General features: G+C 42.3%; 1 protein-coding gene across 6 annotated transcripts in view; it reads left to right on the top strand.

Annotated features, from left to right (window-relative positions):
* The window catches only part of LOC122527926 (transcription factor collier), a 101,831-nt gene extending 81,543 nt beyond the window's left edge, over positions 1-20,288 (top strand). For 2 of the 6 annotated variants that reach the window (XM_043652523.1, XM_043652521.1), the window contains 8 exons: positions 8,532-8,613; positions 11,296-11,428; positions 14,680-14,834; positions 14,968-15,094; positions 15,314-15,616; positions 16,116-16,358; positions 16,694-16,931; positions 18,105-18,240. In XM_043652523.1, coding sequence (XP_043508458.1) covers positions 8,532-8,613; positions 11,296-11,428; positions 14,680-14,834; positions 14,968-15,094; positions 15,314-15,616; positions 16,116-16,358; positions 16,694-16,824 — 1,174 coding nt within the window. In that variant the 3' untranslated portion in view covers positions 16,825-16,931; positions 18,105-18,240. Of the gene's footprint in view, positions 1-8,531; positions 8,614-11,295; positions 11,429-14,679; positions 14,835-14,967; positions 15,095-15,313; positions 15,617-16,101; positions 16,359-16,693; positions 16,932-18,090 lie in introns of those variants that run through there. The other 4 variants (XM_043652522.1, XM_043652524.1, XM_043652525.1 and 1 more) reach the window with 4 other exon arrangements.
* Positions 20,289-21,267: the final 979 nt, after the last annotated feature.

Genomic DNA, 21,267 nt, shown 5'->3' with positions numbered 1-21,267 from the left:
TTACGCCGGTGGAGGTTCTGATGCGTTTATGGAAATGACTCGCGCCTTGCTCGGACAGCGTACGCCTAAGGCGTTACGACATAATTCAACAATTTTCGGCTGGCCCTCTACTCGTTCGTGGAAAACCCGAGTTCGAGTTCGGACACACCCGCGTCCGCGAAACGTGGAAATTAAACGTGGAGGAATTGATACTGCACTTTCTCCCGACCAAGTTGTACAAATTTCATTCGTTCCAACGATTGGAAAATTTTCGACAGTGGCACGGAATTTCGGTCGTCTCTTAAATTGTGGACTCTTCATTTCGACACGATCTGCAAACGCGAAATTCTCGATGCTCGTGCAATTCCATAGAGAGGTCGGAATTGCGAGTTGTAGACTGGTCGGCGTCGCTTGGGCGACCGGTGTTAACATTCGTATTATGTAACAGCGACTACGCGATAGATAGTAAATCGTCGGTTGATGTACCATAGGTGCAAAGCAAATCTAGTTATAGCAGCCGGCCTCTCGAGCCGTCTTGTAGCTAATATGATAGACTGCCATTAGGGATATCTCGCTGTCGTGACGAGGGGACTGTGAAACGCACAAGGAGCAAGGAGCAAGGAGGGTGGGGGTGGGGGTGGGAGGGAAGGGCTACACAACACAGAACCACGACAGGGTACGTTAGTTCGGGATATGCTAGTTAGTAAGACGTATTACTTACGTATGAATTATGCAGTACCTCGGTAGTGCCTGCCGAATAGCCTTAGCTTCACCCATCTTAGGACTTAGGTAAACGGAACTCTCCCCCTCTTTCTCTCTCTCTCTCTCTCTCTCTCTCTCTCGCTTGCTACTGACAGGAATTCGGTTAAGTTACCCTCTTTACACATTGCCCGGCGCGGCGCGGCGCCTGATTTCCTTTTGTAAACATACGAAAAGCGACCGTCCCGAAATACAAAATACATTTCGACGGGACTGCCGATTAACAGACGTGTTTGATTTCGCAAACGACGTTCCATCCACAACGATCGGGGCGAGTACTCTTTTCTCTTTCGTGTTCAATCGAGCGTCGCTGACAATATTTTGAGATTAAAGTTTCAGGGTTTCGGTAAAACGCGAAGTAGACGCTTAGAGACGCTGCAAGGTGCGAGAATTTTCATTGATATTGCGCGGCGCATTTTGAATTTTTAGTGCGGTGGTTGGAAAGAGCGCGGCTGAGTAAAGACATTCATAACTTCTTGTCCGCTCAGCCGTGAATTTATTCTACTTGCACTCTCAGTCCACCTCCTATTTACGCCGACATTCCGCTAAGAGAAAATTAAACAGCGATATCACAAGGGCCGCTGTTAGTGGTCCTTCCTCGCACACGTGCCACGTCACGTTATTTTCTCAACTTGCCCGAAATGTTGACTTTTCTGTAAATTAAATTAATGCCCGTTTCACGGACCCGTGACCGACGTCCGCTGGAATACTCTGCTTGATAAAACGAAACACTGTGCCCTACTTATCTCACGTTAGACGACGTTCCAGGCATCGATTACTCGGTCGAACGAAACTTGCAAACTGCCTAGTTCCGACGCGAAAGAACGGTTCTGGCTGTTTTGAAACGATAGTTCACGTTGAAAGTCGAGTAGTCAAGGAACGACGATAGAAATGGACGGGCTGAACGATCGGGCGTATCCGAACAAACCTTTCGTACGCGGGAAATAATTTCCTGAATTAACCGATAGCTTACGTGTGATCCTTCTTAGCTGTTTCCTATCTATAATACTTCCTGTAGGAGAGGATCTGAAGGAACGAGTCGGTGGATGCTGGATGACGGCGTGTTGCGAAGCAGGGGGTGGGTGAGGGTGTGTGGGAGATTTCAAGAAGACCGGTGCAGGGGGCGTAATGGAGGCTAGTTAAACATTAAGCATCCCCTGATACCTTGCTAACCCCTTACTAACCCCAGTTAAGGTGTATGCAAGGTATACAGCTCTAGGTGGTTTCCTATGCCTTACGGACCTCCGTATACATTCTTACTAATTGACGTTCTGCACGTCTGCATTATGCACTCGCGATTACTCCCGGGCGTTTTCTTACTAAAATTATATATCCGATCGAACGGGGCGTACCTTTGCCGTGTCTTTCCTCGGCAAAGTAGTGGCAAATTGCTCCACACGCTGTCTACAGTCGCCAATATTGTACAGCCTCGATTTTTCTTCGTTTACCTTGTGTCTTGCGTCCGACCTTGTATCGAGTAATTTCTTTTTTTTTTTTTTTTCTTTCACTCAGTTAATAATGTATCGTCGGAAATGACACGAAAGCCGACTTCATTCTCTTTTCTTTGTACCTAAGAACCGGAAGCGAGCCAAAAAAAAACTGGTAAGAAGCTGTATGAGATCGATCGAGTTCAATGGGTCCGACAGTCCAATAACTAACACCCGCTACCATAATGAGATTGCGAATTCTCTTAGAGCTTGATAACAATGACCGTAATGAAGACATCCCTGAGGGCTACCTACCGCCGAGATACATTGTTAATACGACTGCTGAGTAGAGGTTTGTCGTTTGGATGGGTGATTAGTACTCTATCGAACACGCCTCCTATTCCACTGAACAGACAGAATTTCTTACTTACCGGTATTCCTTCGAGACACGGTGGAGTCCTTCTCACAGCAGAATTTCTCATTAACGCCTAAAGAAATTCATTTCCATCGACGCGTTCCTCCTCGAAAGGCACATTTCGTAACTTTCGATCGTTCGACAAAGGTTTAAATATAAAAATAACCTCGCTGCCTTTGCTATACGACGAAGAATATAGAGACTATAAAGAGGCAAATGAGACGTGACACTCTGAAATTTCCCGTTGACCTAACGTTGCATTATTCGCTCCTTTTGTAGTAACAGAAAAGAAGGGGATATACTTAGGGAGCCGAAAACATGATTAAAGATTTTCCAACGCGGGAGGAAATGGATTTCTGATACGCGTAATGCCACCCTATTTGGAACTATTACGCGTAAGTCCCCAAGTAAGCCCCCTATATCCATTCACCCCTGGTCGAAATATATTTAGTAGATCAGAAGGCATCTACTTTCGCCTTAGCGCCGCTGTACGTGTCGATAACGCGTAAATAACTCGGGGAAAATAATTACGCGAGCGTCGTAAGAAATTCACACACGTGTCATGCTTCATTGAATTTCTCCGCGAAAAATTAACTGAGATTAATCAGAAACGCGTGATGGCTTTGACCATTTTGCGCTGGCAACTAATTGCGGACCATAACGAGTGACCAAATATACAATAATTGGTCGCTTTCTTTTTGAACTCGTCGGTATGACGACACTGGATTAAGAAATTATTGAGAAGTGATGAATTTATTATTTGCTTTGCCTGGGTTAATTAAATGCTTAAATATACTTAAATATAAAACACTTACCACATTTGATATATATTTAAATATAAAATACTTAAATAAATTAACTAAAATACTTAAATATACTCAAAATTGAGAAAATATTGCAATTTTCGGACAAAAAATTCTCAATGTGCACGTCATTCCAGCGCAAGAGGTTAAGAGTTTCGCAACATCCTCTTTATCATTGCGGTCGAAATGTACATACATGTCTATCTGTCACGCAACAAACATATTTATCTCTCTTTCGACGCGAGAACATTTCGTTGCAAATTACTTTCTCGGACAGAAAATTATCCTCTTCGATACAGTTAGAAAAATGCTACTAATTGCTACAAAGGGGAAATATTAACAAACCGCTGCACAAGTGCCGATGATTTACTGCAAGGTTTGATTGAATTCATTCTGTTTTGTTTACCTGCCCCCCTCCCTCTTTCTCTCTCTTTCTTCTCTCCCTTACCGCGAACCCCCAATATTTAGCTCTTTTTTTTTTTTTTTTTTCATTGCGTCGTTTATTTTTTTCTGGCTCGTTCGTTCATCCACGTTGCGAAGTTGTATACTGTTAAAACTGGAAACAGCGAACGGTGCAGGTTTCTCGTTGCCATTCTGTCTCCCCTTCTCCTATCGCGCGCAACCCTCTGCGTTTCCGCTGCGTGTTGCCGCGTTTTATTTTCATTTTAGCGGAGAGGCAACGGAAAGGTATCGGTACGCGATCGGAAGGTAGGTTGGGAATGATTTCTCAATCGGTCGGCCCCTGTATATTTTATTCCGTGTCAATTCGTTAGCAGCCGAATCCAGCGACCAATACGGCAAGAATCAACCGATTCGTTTCCTCGTATTTACCGATAAAACACTTTAAATTGCGGCACCGAGCTCGCTTGCCTTCATACAGCGATCCTGTTCTTCTAAGCTTATTAACCTCTTGTTCTTTTCTTTTTTTTTTTTTTTTGTCCCAAAATTGCAATATTTTCTCAATTTTAAGTATATTTAGGTAGAACAAAATAGGCAAAACCAAATAATAAATTTATTACTTCTCAATCATTTCTATCCAGTGACATCGTGCCGACGAGTTCGAAAGAGAAAGAAAGCGACGATTTTATTGCGTTATGGTCCGCAATCAGTTTGCCAGCGCAGAGCAACAGCACGTATTGAGAATTTCTTTCTTAATAATTTTCAGTATTAATTATCCAGTGATATCATACCGACGAGTTGTCGTATACGGTTTGGTCACTCGTTATGGTCCGCAATCAGTTGCCAGCGCAAGTGGTTAAACTTGAGAAGCTTTTTGCCTCGTTCTGCGCTTTTTGTTTTTCACATTTTCTCTTCTTTTCCACTCCGCAATTCCTCTCCTCCATGTTTCAAGTTGAATTTCGCGAAACATTGAATTGCAGCATCGTTGATATTCAGACGTTTCAAGAACATCCGCTTTAAATGGAAACTCTTTCACCGTTAAATGGAAAATCTTCACGTTGCTGAAACAAACGATCTTTAACCGGATCGGATGCCTCGACGACGTAAAATACACACCTCCCGGCTGCGTTAGGCGACGATCCAGAATAGATTTTTATCGTGAAAACTGGCGCAAGCTCGCGGAAAGCATCGCCGAAGGAGAGAAAAATCTAATAGATGATCGAAATCGAGTTTGAGCCCCTGTAAGAAACTGGCCTTCCCGCCCTTCTTGCTCGCCGTGTTCCCGTTACAATGTCGCCGATACTGTCGCCCCATCGAGCTTAGAATGAAATCCAGTTCGCATTTGAATCAGTCGGTAACGCAATCCATTAGCTCCTAACAGCCAATACTCCGAGGACAGCGTGCAGGAAGAGAACGACTCTCTGAAGAAAAAAAAAAGAAGAAAGAGAACGAAGGGATGGATAGAACGTCGGTACGAATCGTAGGCTGTCGCGAATCATTAGCGTTACGTGTCACCAGCTTCGTATATAAAAAATAAAAAAAAAGAAAAAAAAGAATTATCAATCATCCGAATTATAATATCGTGTGAAATAATGCATCCGGAGAGGAAAATATGCCTTTGAAAAGGTAGATCGATGAACGAGCTACAATCACTTTGAAACTTGAGCGAAAATGAGACTTGCTGCTCGCTGCTCGTCATTCTCTGTAGCGTCGACAGCGTTAACGCGTTTTCGCGTGGTTCTTACAACACGACGTGAGTGTGTGTGTGTGTGTGTGTGTGTGTATACACACACACGGAGGTACGGTCGATAGGATTCGTATCTGCGAAAGATTAGAAGGCTGTTCCTCCGCTTCACCGCGCCTCGGGCACGGCAGAGACATCGTGTTTAGAGCAAGATCCACACGACGATAAGGCAAAGTACAATGCTTTGAATACCCATCCAGCATCTCGATAGGATCTTAACGTCCTCTAAGAGCAAACGAAATTAAATTCGCACGGCGCTCTAAGAGCCACGGGCCGAGCGCAGGCAGGGCCCGTTAACGCGAAACCTAGAGGTACATAGTATCCATGAATACGGATAGATACGAGAAGCATGAAGCAGGAGATCGATACGTTTCTTTCCCTTTCTCTTTTTGTATATCCACCCTTCCTGTTCTTCCTGCGCCTTTTCTCTTTATATATCCAGTCGTTCCCTTCCGCGCTCGCTGCGCGAACAAGGGCCGCGCCGCGCCGCGCCGATCGGTTTTCCGTTTTTACTTTTCACTTTTCCATCTATATGGATTTCGTGCCAAACGTTCCGCTCGGAGGTTGACAACTCGCGCTGCGTCATGCGACCGGCGATAAAACTGCCGCCGTTTAGATAATCCGAGCACGCGTAATGCGCGATAATAATAGGCGCGCGCGCGCGCGCGCGCTCGCTCGCTCTCGCTTATCTGCCTGCGTTGCGATATCGCAAAAAGAAGCGAATTGACGGTTCTGCCACTACGCCGAGGATACACGCGTGCATACGAACATAATCTCGACGTTTTGAAAGGATCACGAGCAATTGTCTGAATTTTGTAGAATAGAACTTTGCGACATTTGTAATTGGTATCAATATAAAAATAGATTTACGTACTAGGTACGTATTGCTAAAACTTTTACGAACGCAGTTTTATTTATTTATTTTTTTTTCTAAATTTTATGAGAACGTAACATAACTTTAACGTTTTGAAAGGATTGCGAAGAATTGTTTGAACTTTGTGAAATAGAGCTTTGCAACGCCCAATTGGTACCAATATAAAAAATAAATTTACGTGAGTGTCACTTGGACTCTTGCCAGCATTGCTTTATTTCTTTCCAAACTTTATGAGAACGTAACAAACATAAACCCTAAGTCTTGAAAGATTGCGATTATTTGAATTTTGTAAAATAGAGTTTTGCAACGTCCAGTTAATAATGTAAAAGAAAAATTTACGTACTAGGTATTCCTTAAACTGTTACTAACGCTGCTTTATTTTTTTTTTTTCTTTTTTCTTTTAACTTTATGAGAACGCATCAAACATAACCACAACGTTTTGAAAAGATTGTGAAGAATTGTTTGAATTTTGCGTCACCCAATTGGCGCCAGTGTGAAAGATAAATTTAAGTGTTAAGTGTTACTAGCACTGCTTTATTTTTGTCCAAACTTTATGAGAACTTGAACTTTATGAGAACTTCAACAAACATGACATTTTGAAAAGATTGTGAGGAATTGTCTCTGGGTGTTGCTTAAAACTGTCACCAGTGCTGCTTTAGTTTTTCTTTCATTTTTTTCTAAACTTTGCGAGAAATGAAAAGTGACGTGAGAGGCAACGAGAGATAAATCAACGCAACGATAAGGATGATGGACCGCGTGTGCATAATACGGTGCCTAAACGATTTTTATTCCGCCAGCGTCCATAAAATTAAACGAACTGGCGTTTACTGGTGTCCCGTGCAGTCTTTCCCTCCGCTTCTCCGTTTATCTCTTGACGTCTGTATAGAACACAGCGGATAGAAAATAGCGGAGACAAAGGCACGGGTAAAGAAACGCGGTATTGATAGGAATTGAGGCGAGGCGACGCGATGCGACGAAGTGAAATCAGACGAGTTCCTCCAACAGTTTCGCTTGGGCGATTCGCGCAAACGAGAAAGGAAAAAAAAAAAAGAGCGGGCGTCGCTAGCAGGAGGTATGCGTTTGATTTTTCGATGGAGTCCCGAGATCGTATAGACGCAATCCGTAGGGGGATAACAATGGTGTCCCCCGGGAGGACAGGCCTACCAGCCACCCAGAAAACTACCCCTTCATCCGTCGAACTCTTCATCGTCTCGGTCCTCCTGATTGTTTCCTACGAGTTTTCTCCACTCTCTCTCTCTCTCTCTTCATCTATCTCAGTCTACCAACACAGGCACGTGGATAGTCCGTGTTTCCCTCTTTCCGTCTCCTTGGCAAATTTTTCCTTTGCCTTTCACTCTCAACCGCTGCAAACAGACGAGCATTGCCCGCGTCTACAAAAATTTCCTCAAATTCAATATTCCTCCTACACGCTACATAATTCATGAAAATTGACTCGTTGGCTTTTTGCCTTGGTAACTTGCCTCTCGTTCCTCGCATGTTCTCCTTGAATTCCCTTTTGCAACCCGTTAAATTACCGTTGTCAAGTTTGCAAAGCATATCCAGTTTCTTGTCAGCTTCACGTCACGGTGTAAATTCGTTCAACTCCAGCCAGGGATGATGCTCTCGCGAACATTTAGTTCGCGCGAACGTTTTCAAGTTCGCTGATTTTTTTAGACAAGTTAACGTCGATATGAACAAACGTTTGATCGCGCGATCAAATTTATAGCCTCTTCGCGAAAAGTTCAAACGTTTGTGCGACCTTTGGAATTAACGGAGAGTTAGTAACACGTTAGCACGACAGTGTGGGTAACACTGGAACAATTGTAAAGAAATGTGCTTTTAGACAGAACGTTCGATTTGACATTTTGGTTAGAGTGACGCAGTAGCCATGCACGCTAGCGCGGTACAAATGCGATGCAGCGTACAGTCCTAAAGGTCGGAGAACACGTGGTTGAGGGTTTAATCTAGAGAAATGCTGAATAATAGAGGCGAGTAGAACAGGGCTTACGATTGGCTTATGCAATATTCAGACTTACTTTCCAAGCCAAGTTCACGTTCTAATTAAGTTCTCGGCGTTGAAGAGCGTTAAGCACCTTGTCAACCGTTTAACTCCGGTCCCCTCTGCTTTCAGATTCTTCCTCAAGTTCTTCCTCAAGTGCAACCAGAACTGCCTTAAGAACGCCGGCAATCCACGCGATATGAGACGCTTCCAAGTAAGTTGACTGAATCAATGTGTTTTTTTTTTTTTTATTAATAATCCGAACGTTTAAGAAATTTTGCCACTTTTTCCATCGGTCAGCAACTGGAGCCTAATCAAATTTCTAATCAAATCTGTTATTGCGATGAGAAAATTGTATCGCAACTTCTGTAAACAGTGTGTACAGACGGAGGAATGAAAGCACGAGAACACGAAAAGTCTGTTGGATTAGTTGGATCGTTGAATGGTGCGTGTAGCGCATTGCGTCCAGAGGATCGTGCGTAGCTTCCACTTGGAAGCACATTCTTTTTTAATTTCGAGAGAGGAAGAAAAAAGGAAAGGGAGGAAAGAAAAAGTTGGCGAAGGAGACAGCAATTTCCCGATGGTCGACCATCGTCGCAAGTTGAGATCCCCATCCAAGAGACGTAATCCAAGGGGTTGGCAATTAGCTCAGCGCGGCATCAACCGACCCACCCCCGTATCCGTTCGCTCTGCCGCCCCCACCTTCGTATAACGGTCTCTCCTACTCACCGACAGCCGTATCTCGCCACCCCGTCCGTATCCATTTCCACAGACAAAAGCTAGAATTAAAAAATAAATTACCAAAAACTTTGCGCCCCGTCTTTTCGCCTTCATCATTGGTTCGGCCCGCCTTATCGCGCGACTCTTGCCTTCCCTTTCTTCTTGGCCACCTTCTTCGCAACGTCGGGTGAAAGAGAGACGAAAAGCGAAGGAGAAGCTAACTGTTCGCTAATTTCTCTGTCTTCTCGGAAGCAACGTCCTCCGCGACGAAATTATCCAAATGTGTGCAATTTCCAAATTTACGTCTTTCGTCAAATTTAAATCCACCGAGCGGACTCGTTTCTCCGCGTGGTTTTGGCCCAAAGGCAAACCAAAGTTAAAGTACTTATTGTTCCGCCGAATTTGTTTAGGAATTGCTTATTGCCTGACGTTGCGAATTAAAATTTTAGCAGCGGCGCCTTCTCCACCCTTCTTCCATGCGAGAATTTCTCTCGGCGGCGAAGGGCGGCCCGGGTTATTCTCACCCTCGCGCCGGACAAGTTTGCACGACGTTACTCGCGCTAGGCACCGCGGCCAACTAGCCGAGAAAGTTGAGAAGTTACGGAAGGACAAAACTTCGGGCCGTTTGCCGACCGCCCGAGTCGATTTTATAAACGTTCTTTCTACTTTCTCCCGAAAATCATCGTCCTCTTGTTTGCATCCGCGAAACTCCGGGGTTAACCACGTGCCTTGTTTCAATTTGTCTGAACTTCTGCTCCACGTTCGCAAATATGTATTGCTGTCTGCATTGAGGAAAAAGGAAAGGAAGGCGAAGAAGAACGTGCATTATCGATGAAAGAAATATAGGGTATAGAATTACCGCGTAATTATTTTTCTTTAATTGTTCTGTATACAAAGTTTCCTAATTTTCTGAATAAAATTAGGAAAGAAATAATTCTCTGACGTTTCAGCAGGAAAAAAAACATAGGAAATAGTACACTGTTCTAAGCTGGTTATAGGAGGCAACTGTAGGCTCGGCTTTAATGAGATTATATTCATACATTTGTGCGATAGTATCTGTCATACAAATAGGGGGGTCACGAGAGTCACGGAATGCATGGCGAATACACATAACGCAATATGGCAAATCAGGTTACGTTGCTCGTTCGTAAGGGATATGATTAACATATATACTGCACTTACATACATAATGTGTAAATAAAATTACGCAACGCATAATGTGCGACATAGTTTCTATATATATATATATATATATATATATATACACACACGCCATATTTTGTGTCCTATTTGACGATAGTTTAACAAGTTGTAACTCACAGGCATCAGAGACTGTATAAATTTTATTAACGCACGTAAACGTCACTATTAATTTCTATTTATTCTGGAATAACGTAAAAGATACGAAGAAACTTTACGTTGCTCGTTCGTAAAGGTGTGATTAACATATATACTGCATTTACATACATAACGTATAAATAAAATTACGCAACACGTAATGTGCGACATAGTTTCTGTATATATATATCACACACACATCATATTTTGTGTCCTATTTGACGATAGTTTAACAAGTTGTAACTCACAGGCATCAGAAACTGTATAAATTTTATTAACGCACGTAAACGTCACTATTAATTTCTATTTATTCTGGAATAACGTGAAAGATACGAAGAAACTTTACGTGGCTCATTCGTAAGGGTGTGATTAACATATATACTGCATTTGCATACATAACGTGTAAATAAAATTACGCAACACGTAATGTGCGACATAGTTTATATATATATATATATATATATATATATATATATATATATATATTCACGCCCTTTTGTGTCCTACTTGACGATAGTTGTAACTCATAGGCATCAGAGACTGTATAAATTTTATTAACGCACGTAAACGTCAATATCAATTTCTATTTATTCCATTTATTCTGGAATAACGTAAAAGATACGTAGAAACTTTACGTTTAACTTCCTTAGTAAATGAAAAAAGTCAGTTCTGACAGTATGAAAACGTAACTTCTTTTCGTTAAGAGAAACTCAGTTTTCACTCAGATTTAAGATAGATTCGAGGCACCTTTATCTAACATCTAACTGAAGGCGTTTCTCTCCCGAGTTTACGAAAATTTTTACCTGACGTCTCACATCAACGAATGTCAATGTAACAGGTGGTCATTTCCACGCAAGTAGGAGTAGAGGGACCACTGCTGGCCGTCTCGGACAACATGTTCGTTCACAACAACAGCAAACACGGGCGTAGAACGAAACGATTGGATCCCAGTGATCCCGGAGAGTACAACAGTGAGTATCGCCAACAACAACCATCAAATAAATAATTAACGTCATTTGATCAATTGTAGCACGAATGCATGAAACGCTTGCTCGATAAACGCATACTTTGCGCGACACGAAAAATTCGTTCAGTTTAAAGAGTGAAATAATAACTCTGAAACGAGAGGGACGAAATTTTAAACGAGAGAGAGAGGGGGGGGGGGGGGAGGGCACGCAATTAATCGCGTACGCGTAATCGTGGGAATAGTTGTTCGGCCGATTTATAGTCGTCGTTTACAATTGGAGGATTCGGTGGCTGGAGCGGCGTTTCCCTCCCTTGCGGAATCCTCGAACGCGCGTACGAGAAGGGAAGGGAAGGGAATGGCACGAGAGCGGTGTGAGTCGGTTTTCTTCGAGATCGGTATAACGACTCGAGGAGCCGTAGTAGAGGGTGGAATCGTAAGAGGGGCGGGAGGGGGAGGGGGAGGGGGAGGGGAGGGGCTATGCTCGGAGGATAGGATATAAGGAGTCATAGGGCAATTCAGCAAAGTTTGGCGTCGGTCGCGCATACAAACGGCTGATATCGCGCGGCCACCCCTCGATTACGCGCCTTCTCTTCTTCTCCTAGCCTTTCTTCTTCCAGCCTTTCTTCCTTGCCGCGCCAAGACAAGATGTAAATCAATGGGATGCGGGGAAAACGAGGAGGGATCCACCACGTTCGCTCTGTGCTCTCTCCTATCCTCCTGGCTCCGTCCTCTTCTATTCTCTTCTCTCGCTCCTCTCCGCTCGTCTCCGAAGCTTTCTTTCCCTACCCTATCTTTTCGTTCCTCTTTTTGTCGGGCCGACTGCCATCAAGCGGGAAGACACAAGTAGAACAGGAATAAAAGAGAATGGAAGAAAGGAAGAAAACTCTTCTCTCTGTCTCTCTCTCTCTTTCTCTGTCTGTCTGTCTGTCTGTCTTTCTCACACTCTGGCGAGCTCTCGCTCTCTTTTAGCAGTGGTTGCTGCGAGGTGTTGGTTTGTGAATGCTAAGTTTATGCTATCTCATCCCCCGAGCTTTTGCGACTGAGCTGTGACGCCGCTCCCGTCGTCCTGCTAGCACTCTTTCCAAATTCCCTAGCGAGCAACTCCCAAAACGCTGAAACAGGCATACCAATGAGACGAAAGGAGAGAACGCACACTTACAGAACAACATCTGGAGAGACAGAGAGAGAGAGAGAGAGAGGACACGGACAAAGGGAATAGCTTTGTAACTGCGAACGCAATTCTCTCGCAGTCGTTTTAGAAATCAGACTTTCGAATCTATCTGTCAAAGCTGAAACGGATTTCCGGCGGACTTTTCTTCTTCGAGATCTACTCTCGCGGAAAATGCCAAAGTGATTTCGATATACTTTAGACAATCGAGCCAGCAGGCAGAGAGAGAGAGAGAGAGAGAGAGAGAAAGCAGTTTGGTCATAAAACACAGGCTTAACGATGCCGTTCGCGGTGAAAGTGAAAGCAATTTCTTTCTCGGCGAAGTTCTCGGGTCTTTATCGGGGTAAACGAAGTTATCGCGCGATCTCACAGTGATCAGAGAGAATCGGGCCGAACGTGTCGGAGTACAACGACTCTTCGACTTTGGCCACGTTTGGTTTCGTGGTGAAAGAGGAGAGGAGAGAGCTCGTAGCTCGAGAGACAGAGAGAGAGAGAAAGAGAGAGAGAGAGAGAGAAAGTGAGTAGAAGGGAGTAGCAAGGGTAGCATCCCCTTACCACTCGCTAGTGGCACGGGGGATTTTATTTATTCCGGGTTGGTACGCTTGTTCCGGCCTCCTCTACTGAATCCCTCTTTTCAACCCTCCTCCACCTCCTCCACCGCTCTCTACCTCTTCCTACTTTTCTGCCCCCCCATACCATCTCGCTCCGACAATTCTCTAGCAGGATGGTTGCCAACGTGGCTGACTCTGTTTAACGACTTTCTTATACATTGAACGCAATAAATACCTTTGTCCCATTCAAGAATCTCCATTTACACAATGGCAACTCTCTGTCTGTGTTACTCTCTCACGGCACTTGAACTATCTTCCACCGATGAATACCGATTAATATCAGCCATTAATATCTGTATTAACTGCGGACAACTTCCTTTCATTCGCGTATCAATCGTTTCGGTGCTATTAAATTTTGCAATATTTAGCCGGTGTTGGGGAATACGATTCTTAACTTTCCGACTCGCCGCACGACTCGCGTCTGCCACGCCAAGATCTCTTAAACCTTTCAAGATTTACACGGTAGCGCGAGCAGTCGAGCAGTGGAAACTGTTTGAGCGTCACTGGGAGCAATATACCATGATGTCAGCCACTCTGCCGTGGCTCCGCTCTGCCAGGGTTGGTACCGGGGGTGGCTTGGCTTCGCCGGGGTACAAAATGATATCATTGGGTTATAAATTCCAAGCAGAGACACCGGCGGCCCGATCGCCTCCCTTCCTTCTTGTTACAACCCTTCTCCGGCCACTCCAACCCTCAGCCTCTTCCTCCTCCTCCTCCTCCTCCTCCTCCTTCTCGCTTTCGCCCGTTTCTCTTTCTCTTACTCTTTCTCCTTGCCGCCACCGCCGCGGGAAATATATCTACCACACGGCCTCGACCGAATAAACAGAATATTCTGATAATTTTCCGTATCCCACCCTCTAACTAACTGTCTCAGCTTACTTGCTGCGATCGCAGCTATTCCGCTCGTCTCTCCGCTCCCTTTCTTACATAGTTTTTGAGACTTCCGTGTCGTTCGTTGTTGTGCAAATTGGACTTTTGGATTTGCTTCTTTTTTTTTTTTTTTTTTTTGAACCCCTACGAACAGAATTGAAAAGATCGAACTTGAATTAGGTAAACTGTATTGTACCTTCTTTGCACTGTGTACGGAAGTTTCATATATATGTACGTATATAAAATTTATGTGTGTATGAAATTTATTTTACGGCAAATTACGTCACACACAGTTGGAATGTTAATGCTTGGAATAATTTTGTGACGCGACACAGCAAGCGTGCAAATGTAAATGGCTAATCATACTATAATATTGAGATATTAACGCTGTATATCGTTTTAATTAATCCTGCGGGGAGATGTAATCTCAAATTTTGCAGTTGCGTATAACTTTAAAACCGTGTCGTTTATACGCTTATGTACGATATATATCAATTATCGTTATTTGTTTGAGAAAACGATAAACTCCGATTTATTTGTATTTTAAGCTTAAGCCAGATTCGACTCGTTTGTTAAATCAATGACAATTGTGTGTCCGCAAATCAGGTCTTTACACGCCTGTACCTCTTCAAACGCCGTGTATAAAAGCGATATCGCCGAACGAAGGTTGGACATCTGGCGGATCCACGGTAATAATCATTGGAGAGAATTTCTTCGATGGACTTCAAGTCGTTTTCGGCTCGATGCTGGTTTGGAGCGAGGTACGGAATTTTATGTTTCAAGAAACACGATAGAACACGAAATTAAACAACAATTTGTTCGTCGATGCAACGAATAACGTGCAATGACGTACGTACCTTGAGTACGTCACATTCATTAATTTTTCTCCCTCAGCTAATTACGCCAAACGCAATTAGAGTACAAACTCCACCACGGCAGATACCAGGCGTCGTCGAGGTCACGCTGTCCTATAAAACTAAACAATTCTGTAAAGGAGCGCCTGGTAGATTTGTTTATGTTTGTGAGTATAAACGACTCCTACTATTTTTCGTAGGCAAGAACGCCGAATTTTTGTAGTTAATTAAAATTATTCGTTGTCAGTGTCGATCTGATCGGAATGAATCCTTCTTTCGGAAAATTTAAAAAGTGTATAACTAGAGATCGATAGATTGAGAAATTAAAAAGTTACATGTCACCGTTAAAGTGAAAGTAAGGTAAAAGTTTTACACATTTTTTTCAGCGTTAAACGAACCGACGATCGACTACGGCTTCCAAAGATTACAGAAGCTCATTCCTCGGCATCCAGGGGATCCCGAGAAATTACCAAAAGAGATCATACTGAAAAGGGCAGCGGATCTTGCAGAAGCCTTGTACAGTATGCCGAGAAGCGGAAACGCCGGAATCACCGGAGCGCCAAGGAGTCCGGGATCGGGTCATCCACCTGCACCACCGACCTCCAGTTCGGCAACAGCGTTCAACTCGTATACAGGACAACTGGCAGTGACGGTACAAGAAAACGGTAGCGCGACGAAGTGGACAGACGGTAAGTATTGCAGTGATATTCTGTGTAGATCACACGATAACACAGTCACGTTACAACAATTGGAAACGCAATTAGAAACGATCGCGATACACTATACTAATCGCTAATCGCGCTAATTACAAATGTAACGTTTACTCCGGAAGCCAACGACGTCATTCAAAATTAGAGGAATTTTTAACGAATGTAATGGCAACGATTGCGTGCCACGGAAACACGAATCTCATCTGTTTCATTTTTTCACGTACGATTTGAGATGATACTAGATTCAAGAAACCAGTTCTGTTTGTCTGGCGAGCAATCAATTTTATATTGTATTTTTCCACGTCTGAACAGCGTCTTATAGCGTAACATAGCGATTCAACTGGTAACTGAGAATAAATCTGTCGATCCACCGTTATACGTCGACTCGTCTTCGTTCCGGTATACTAGGCAAGACGCTGCGAACAGAATGATGAAATATACTGACGAGTTCGTCTGACGGGCAGGTTTCTATTTCTAGACGGTAGTTCGGTGACGACAGGAGCCGGTGCTGGAGGCGGTGGCGGCGGCGGTGGTAGCGTCGGAGGAAGCGTCGGTGGCAGCGCCGACGCCTACAGGCAGAGCAGCAGCGCGAGTCCACGTGGGGTCGTGACCGGTGGTGGTTATTGCGGAAGTTCGGCTAGTACACCTCACAGTCACAGCACGAACGGAAGTTACTCGGTAGCCAATCCGTATACCGGTAGCCCGACACTTTATACATCGCGTAAGTAATATAATGTTTCGATGACATCGACCTTGACTTTGTATCTCTTCAATTTTCTATTCTATTCTATTTATATTTCGCTCCTATCCGACTCTGCCTTTTGCTCGTGTGTTTTCGAACTTGTTCGTTAATGATTCAAGATTGTTGGAACAATTCGAAGAAGGCAGTTAGTTAGTAAAAATACGTCTCGCCCTGCAATTCAGTATGCATGCTGTTACGCAGAAATCTGTGTATGTGTGTATTTGAAGCGATGGCACGCATATACGCTTGTCACTAGAGTTGGTTTTCGGCGCACGCACCTATGATTTTTCCCTTATGTGAAATTTTCGTTTTAGCGCACGAACAATATGGCATTTTCTATACGTCCGGGGACGGGAGTGCGTTCGCCCCCGTAGTACGACCACCGACCACCTCAGTCCCACCGCACTGGTCCACACAGCACCACCTCGCCACAGCCGCCCAGTAACCGCTAACCGTCCACCATCACAACCACCATCATCACCACCACAACCACCCTATGCACTGCGATTAAAGAATTATGAGAAACATGCACGAGAGACAAGACTTGAGGATGTATGTACACGCACGTTCATTTATGAATAGTTGATAATCCTTCTCCCTCTCCTTGAATTCGTTAAATTCGTTGTTACATCTCGGCTGTCACGATCTGTCATTATTATGATCTTTCTGTCGACTTGAGTCAATGACGTTTTGTATCAACTCCCTGCTACTTTCAATTTTTCAAATATTTAAAGAATTCAGTAAGAATTCTTTTCACTTGAATCTTTCAAATATTTAATTCCATTAATTGCAAATTTGTACGAATAGGTAAATTATTACAGTTGACACGTTGTGCTTATACTAATAAAATAAAATAAATTTATTTGCTCGAAAGCGTAAAATACATTACATAGCTTCCATTATTATCGTGATGAAGAGATATCCTTGTAGAAGAATCATTATGACATCGTTTAGTGTCACTTAGCTAATAAGATCGTTAATGTCGTTAGAGCGATCGTGTCAAATACAGTGTTTCATTTTCACATATACTAGTCCTCGATATGAAAATACTCCTATTCATTAAGTGACATTAAATGACAAACTCCTACAATATGCAAGTTGCGATTATAGTACGCAGAAATTAAATAACAAATTTAAACAAAGATATGCACAAACAAATTATTCTACACTTTACTCATATTATCTCTTATATTTAAATTACGATCATTCCTGTTTACGTTCATTTATATCGCTATTATTCTCGTATATTCACGAAAAATTTATTTGTCTACACATATAAAAATTGGAACGTTATAGAAACAATTATATATACATCTGTGTCGTTATAATTCAATTCGTTCTTGAACTAGTGATCCCAGAAAGTACTTGCTATTATGATTTTATGCAGCAAAGTAAAGTAGACATTATCCGGTTATCTCGTTTTAATCGATTTTCCCCTTTAATCAACCACGTTTTCGTTGCGAGACGCAGGAAGATAAACAAGGAAATTTCAATTGAACGAACGGATACATTTTCTGTGGACCTAATTCTGCATTTTCCTATCTCGTTTTTAGATTCTAGAAAAGCACTAGATGATAAATTGCTGTTCTCGTGATTTTGTAAATTGCATCAAGACAGTTGAAAGATAATTTCCTGGATCGCTAGTTCATCAATTACTTTTAACTTTTTAACCCGTAAGCTGCAGTGAATGACACTAATATATAACCGACAGTGGGTATGTTGCAGGACTAGGAGAGGTTGTTGGTTCACCGTTCAACATGAATCCATTTATGTTGCCCACCTGCAGTCAAGGATATTCAAACGCCGCCAGCCCGTTGCTCTCGTCGAACGGCAAATAGTGTTACGAGATGTAAGCTCCGGCGAAAATATCGAGGGGCTATGTGTTCACGGAAGCGAAATCCACCGATGCATCGCAGGATTTCAGCGAATTTTCATATTCTGATAATCATCGTACTCGCGATTGACAATCGCTTTCATGAAACGGAATCGGTCCTCTCGACTCACACTTTACTTTCCCCTCCCCTAGTTACCGCGCAATAGAAGAGGAGATCGCCGCGGAGAACCGTCTGCGCAGTCATTTTCGTCGGAGCTGAGCGATGAATTTAGTTCCAGCGCGAGAGTATATTGAAAATCAGTGCGAAAAGAAATTGACGACAACATTTTATCTATCGTTAATGATGATCAAATAAGTTAAGGAATGATACATATCGAAGCACGTAGGGGTGTTTTCTTCGTCTATTGACATAGTCGTTCGGTTCGGCACTTGTAATAATGACACTAATTCTTTCGTAACTATTTCCAAACACTCTTCATTTTTTTTTTTTTTTTTTTTATATAAAATTGCAATCTGCATAAAAGTTGATTTGAAATTTTTTTGAACGAAAGAAAAACAAATGCCAATAAAATAACGAAGTTGAATATAAACGGAAGATCCGTTTATCAATCGAGATGTTACAATTTCACGGAACGTGAGAAAGTTAAATGGCAACTGAACTCATTGAACTCTTTTCAATAAGCAACCGAACGATTATTCTCTTTTCGTGTCTCCGATATCGCTATTTTGATTCTAGCTATGCCGATACGAAAAGATCATTCTCATCGATAGAGTCGAGTACCTCCTCTGCCCTGCGTCTCCTCTCGTATACGAAATTATTAGAAATGTTCTCAAACTTACGACAAACTATTTTCACGGTGTTTTGTCTTCGACTTTGCAGTACGACGTTTCCGACGACATGATCGTCTAGCTGTTCGAAAGTTACGGAAGAGGCAATAGTATACGCAGGCGGGGACGTTCACAGGGTGCTGAGCAATTTTATATCAAAGCTAGCAAAGAGGCTAATGAAAGTCTAGGAAAAGGAAAGAAAAAAAAAAAAAATAATAACACCACTAGACGGACATATCGCTTATCAGTGAATAACAGACATCATAGTTTTAGAGAGCATTTTCGAGTTTGAAATTTTATCTTCCTACCCGTACGTTTTAAGAGACTAACCAATATCGGCTAGGTAGTGTAACGTTTAACTTGTAATTTGTAAATTTCCTTGTAAATATTGTTGCGATGTACAAAAGGATTAAAAAAAAAAAACAAAACTATTTCCAGGAATCCAACGAAACGATATTAACATGAATATAGGACGAAAATTATTATATATAGATGTAAATAATCGTAGAGCGTCATAGCTTGATTCGTATGATAAATACGCTGGCGATCCAATCTTTTAACTACGCGATCGATTATGACAAATACTCGTCGCTGTGTTTGCCATGAATATTTCTACAATGAAATACGCTCGCTTGTTTCTTTCATGTACGATTTGTTCATGGAAAAAACGGGCAACGACAAGAATGCCTGAATGAAATATCATATGGATATGGACAAAGATCGTGAAGCAACATTAAAAATTGGATTCGTCCGCAGCAATTGTATAAAAAAACGTATAGTTGATTTGAATCGTTCGATAAGCCCGCCCAAAACAAATTTCACAGAAAACGAAATCTCACGAAAGTATACGAGGCATGTACCGTTGCAGAATTGAAATCTCCAATTAGTCCAGATTTTGCAGCAGTTTACGAGCGTAGTTCGTATATCATATTTTTCTTTCGGAACGAGTGTCGTTAAAAGTTATTATTGTAAAAAGTTCCTTTTTGCATATCGACTTGACGAGTAGACTTCCATCATCGTGGAAGACGCGCTCTTTTACCCGGAGCCGTACTCGCTCTGTGATCTTGTGATCTTGATTATAATAATAATTAATTACCACTTTCGTTCGATCACGCAATGTCATCATCTTTTACATGGCGCGTCGTTCTTGTACGTGCATGCGAACGCACATGAACACATACACGCGCGTACGAACGCTCGTCTATGTATATTAAAATAAATTAAACTTACATTTTTGAGAATTAAAATCAGTAATTTGAAATTCATTTACAAATCCTCCCATTGATTTAATTTAATAATTTTGATATAAATAATGTTGGAAATAACACCGAATATTAATAAGAAGAAGCAAGTAATCACGCTGTATAGTGGGTAAGTAATTATTCTCTCATAATTTTTGAATTGCTCACTAACCTACGTGAATATTAATTCTAAGTAAGAAAATGATCCTTTTCGTTTTACCAATCCCTTCCCGAAAAATAAAATAATTATTAACAAAACACCTTATACCTTTATACCGTCAATATCGAAGTTAGATTTTATTTTGTTAACGTGAAATGTCAAATAGAAAAAATCTGCAGCCTGATAATAATTATTGCATTACATCGAAATAACAATTTAATCGCCGCAAGCATCTTTTGCTCGAGTGGTGTAGGTCCCAGGAGAACCCACGTTGGAATCAACAAATAGCGAAACAGGATCTCGAGGACCACTTCGGGCCGATTAGTTCACATGGTGTCCTATTACCTCCAGCCAGCAAGCGGTAGCGAGCACGCGTTATTGTAAAGCTGTTTGTGTTATTAGATTTAGATTGGTCGGCACGTGGCATGCGGTATGGCAGCCACGTGTCTCATTGCAAACGTTACAACGTGGGCACAATGCGAAATCGTTTTTCTTGTAATATTGCTTTTCTTGCCAACCCCAACGAAAACACGTTCTTTCATCGAGGATCCGTCATTTCGCCATTATTTCCTGCGATATATCGCTACAGCTGGACGATTAATTATTAACACACTCGTAAATCAGTTTCTCAACCTTCTCACTTTACGTTTATTGTTTCAGTAATTAGGATCCTCTGTTCCTAGAGTAATTTATTGATGTCGCTTATTGGAACGTTTGAATAAGTGAAAAACGAAACAGAAACTTGACGGTATTGAACGCCGAAGTGCTTTTATGTTGTACATTTTATATTTCGGTACACTAATAGGCTTTTTCGCTCAGTTGTTT

Source organism: Frieseomelitta varia, unplaced genomic scaffold (assembly GCF_011392965.1).
Source record: "Frieseomelitta varia isolate USP_RPSP 00005682 unplaced genomic scaffold, Fvar_1.2 scaffold_239, whole genome shotgun sequence".
NCBI lineage: Eukaryota > Metazoa > Arthropoda > Insecta > Hymenoptera > Apidae > Frieseomelitta > Frieseomelitta varia.
Note: the sequence above shows the minus strand (reverse complement) of the source record. Positions and strands in the feature narration are given on the sequence as shown.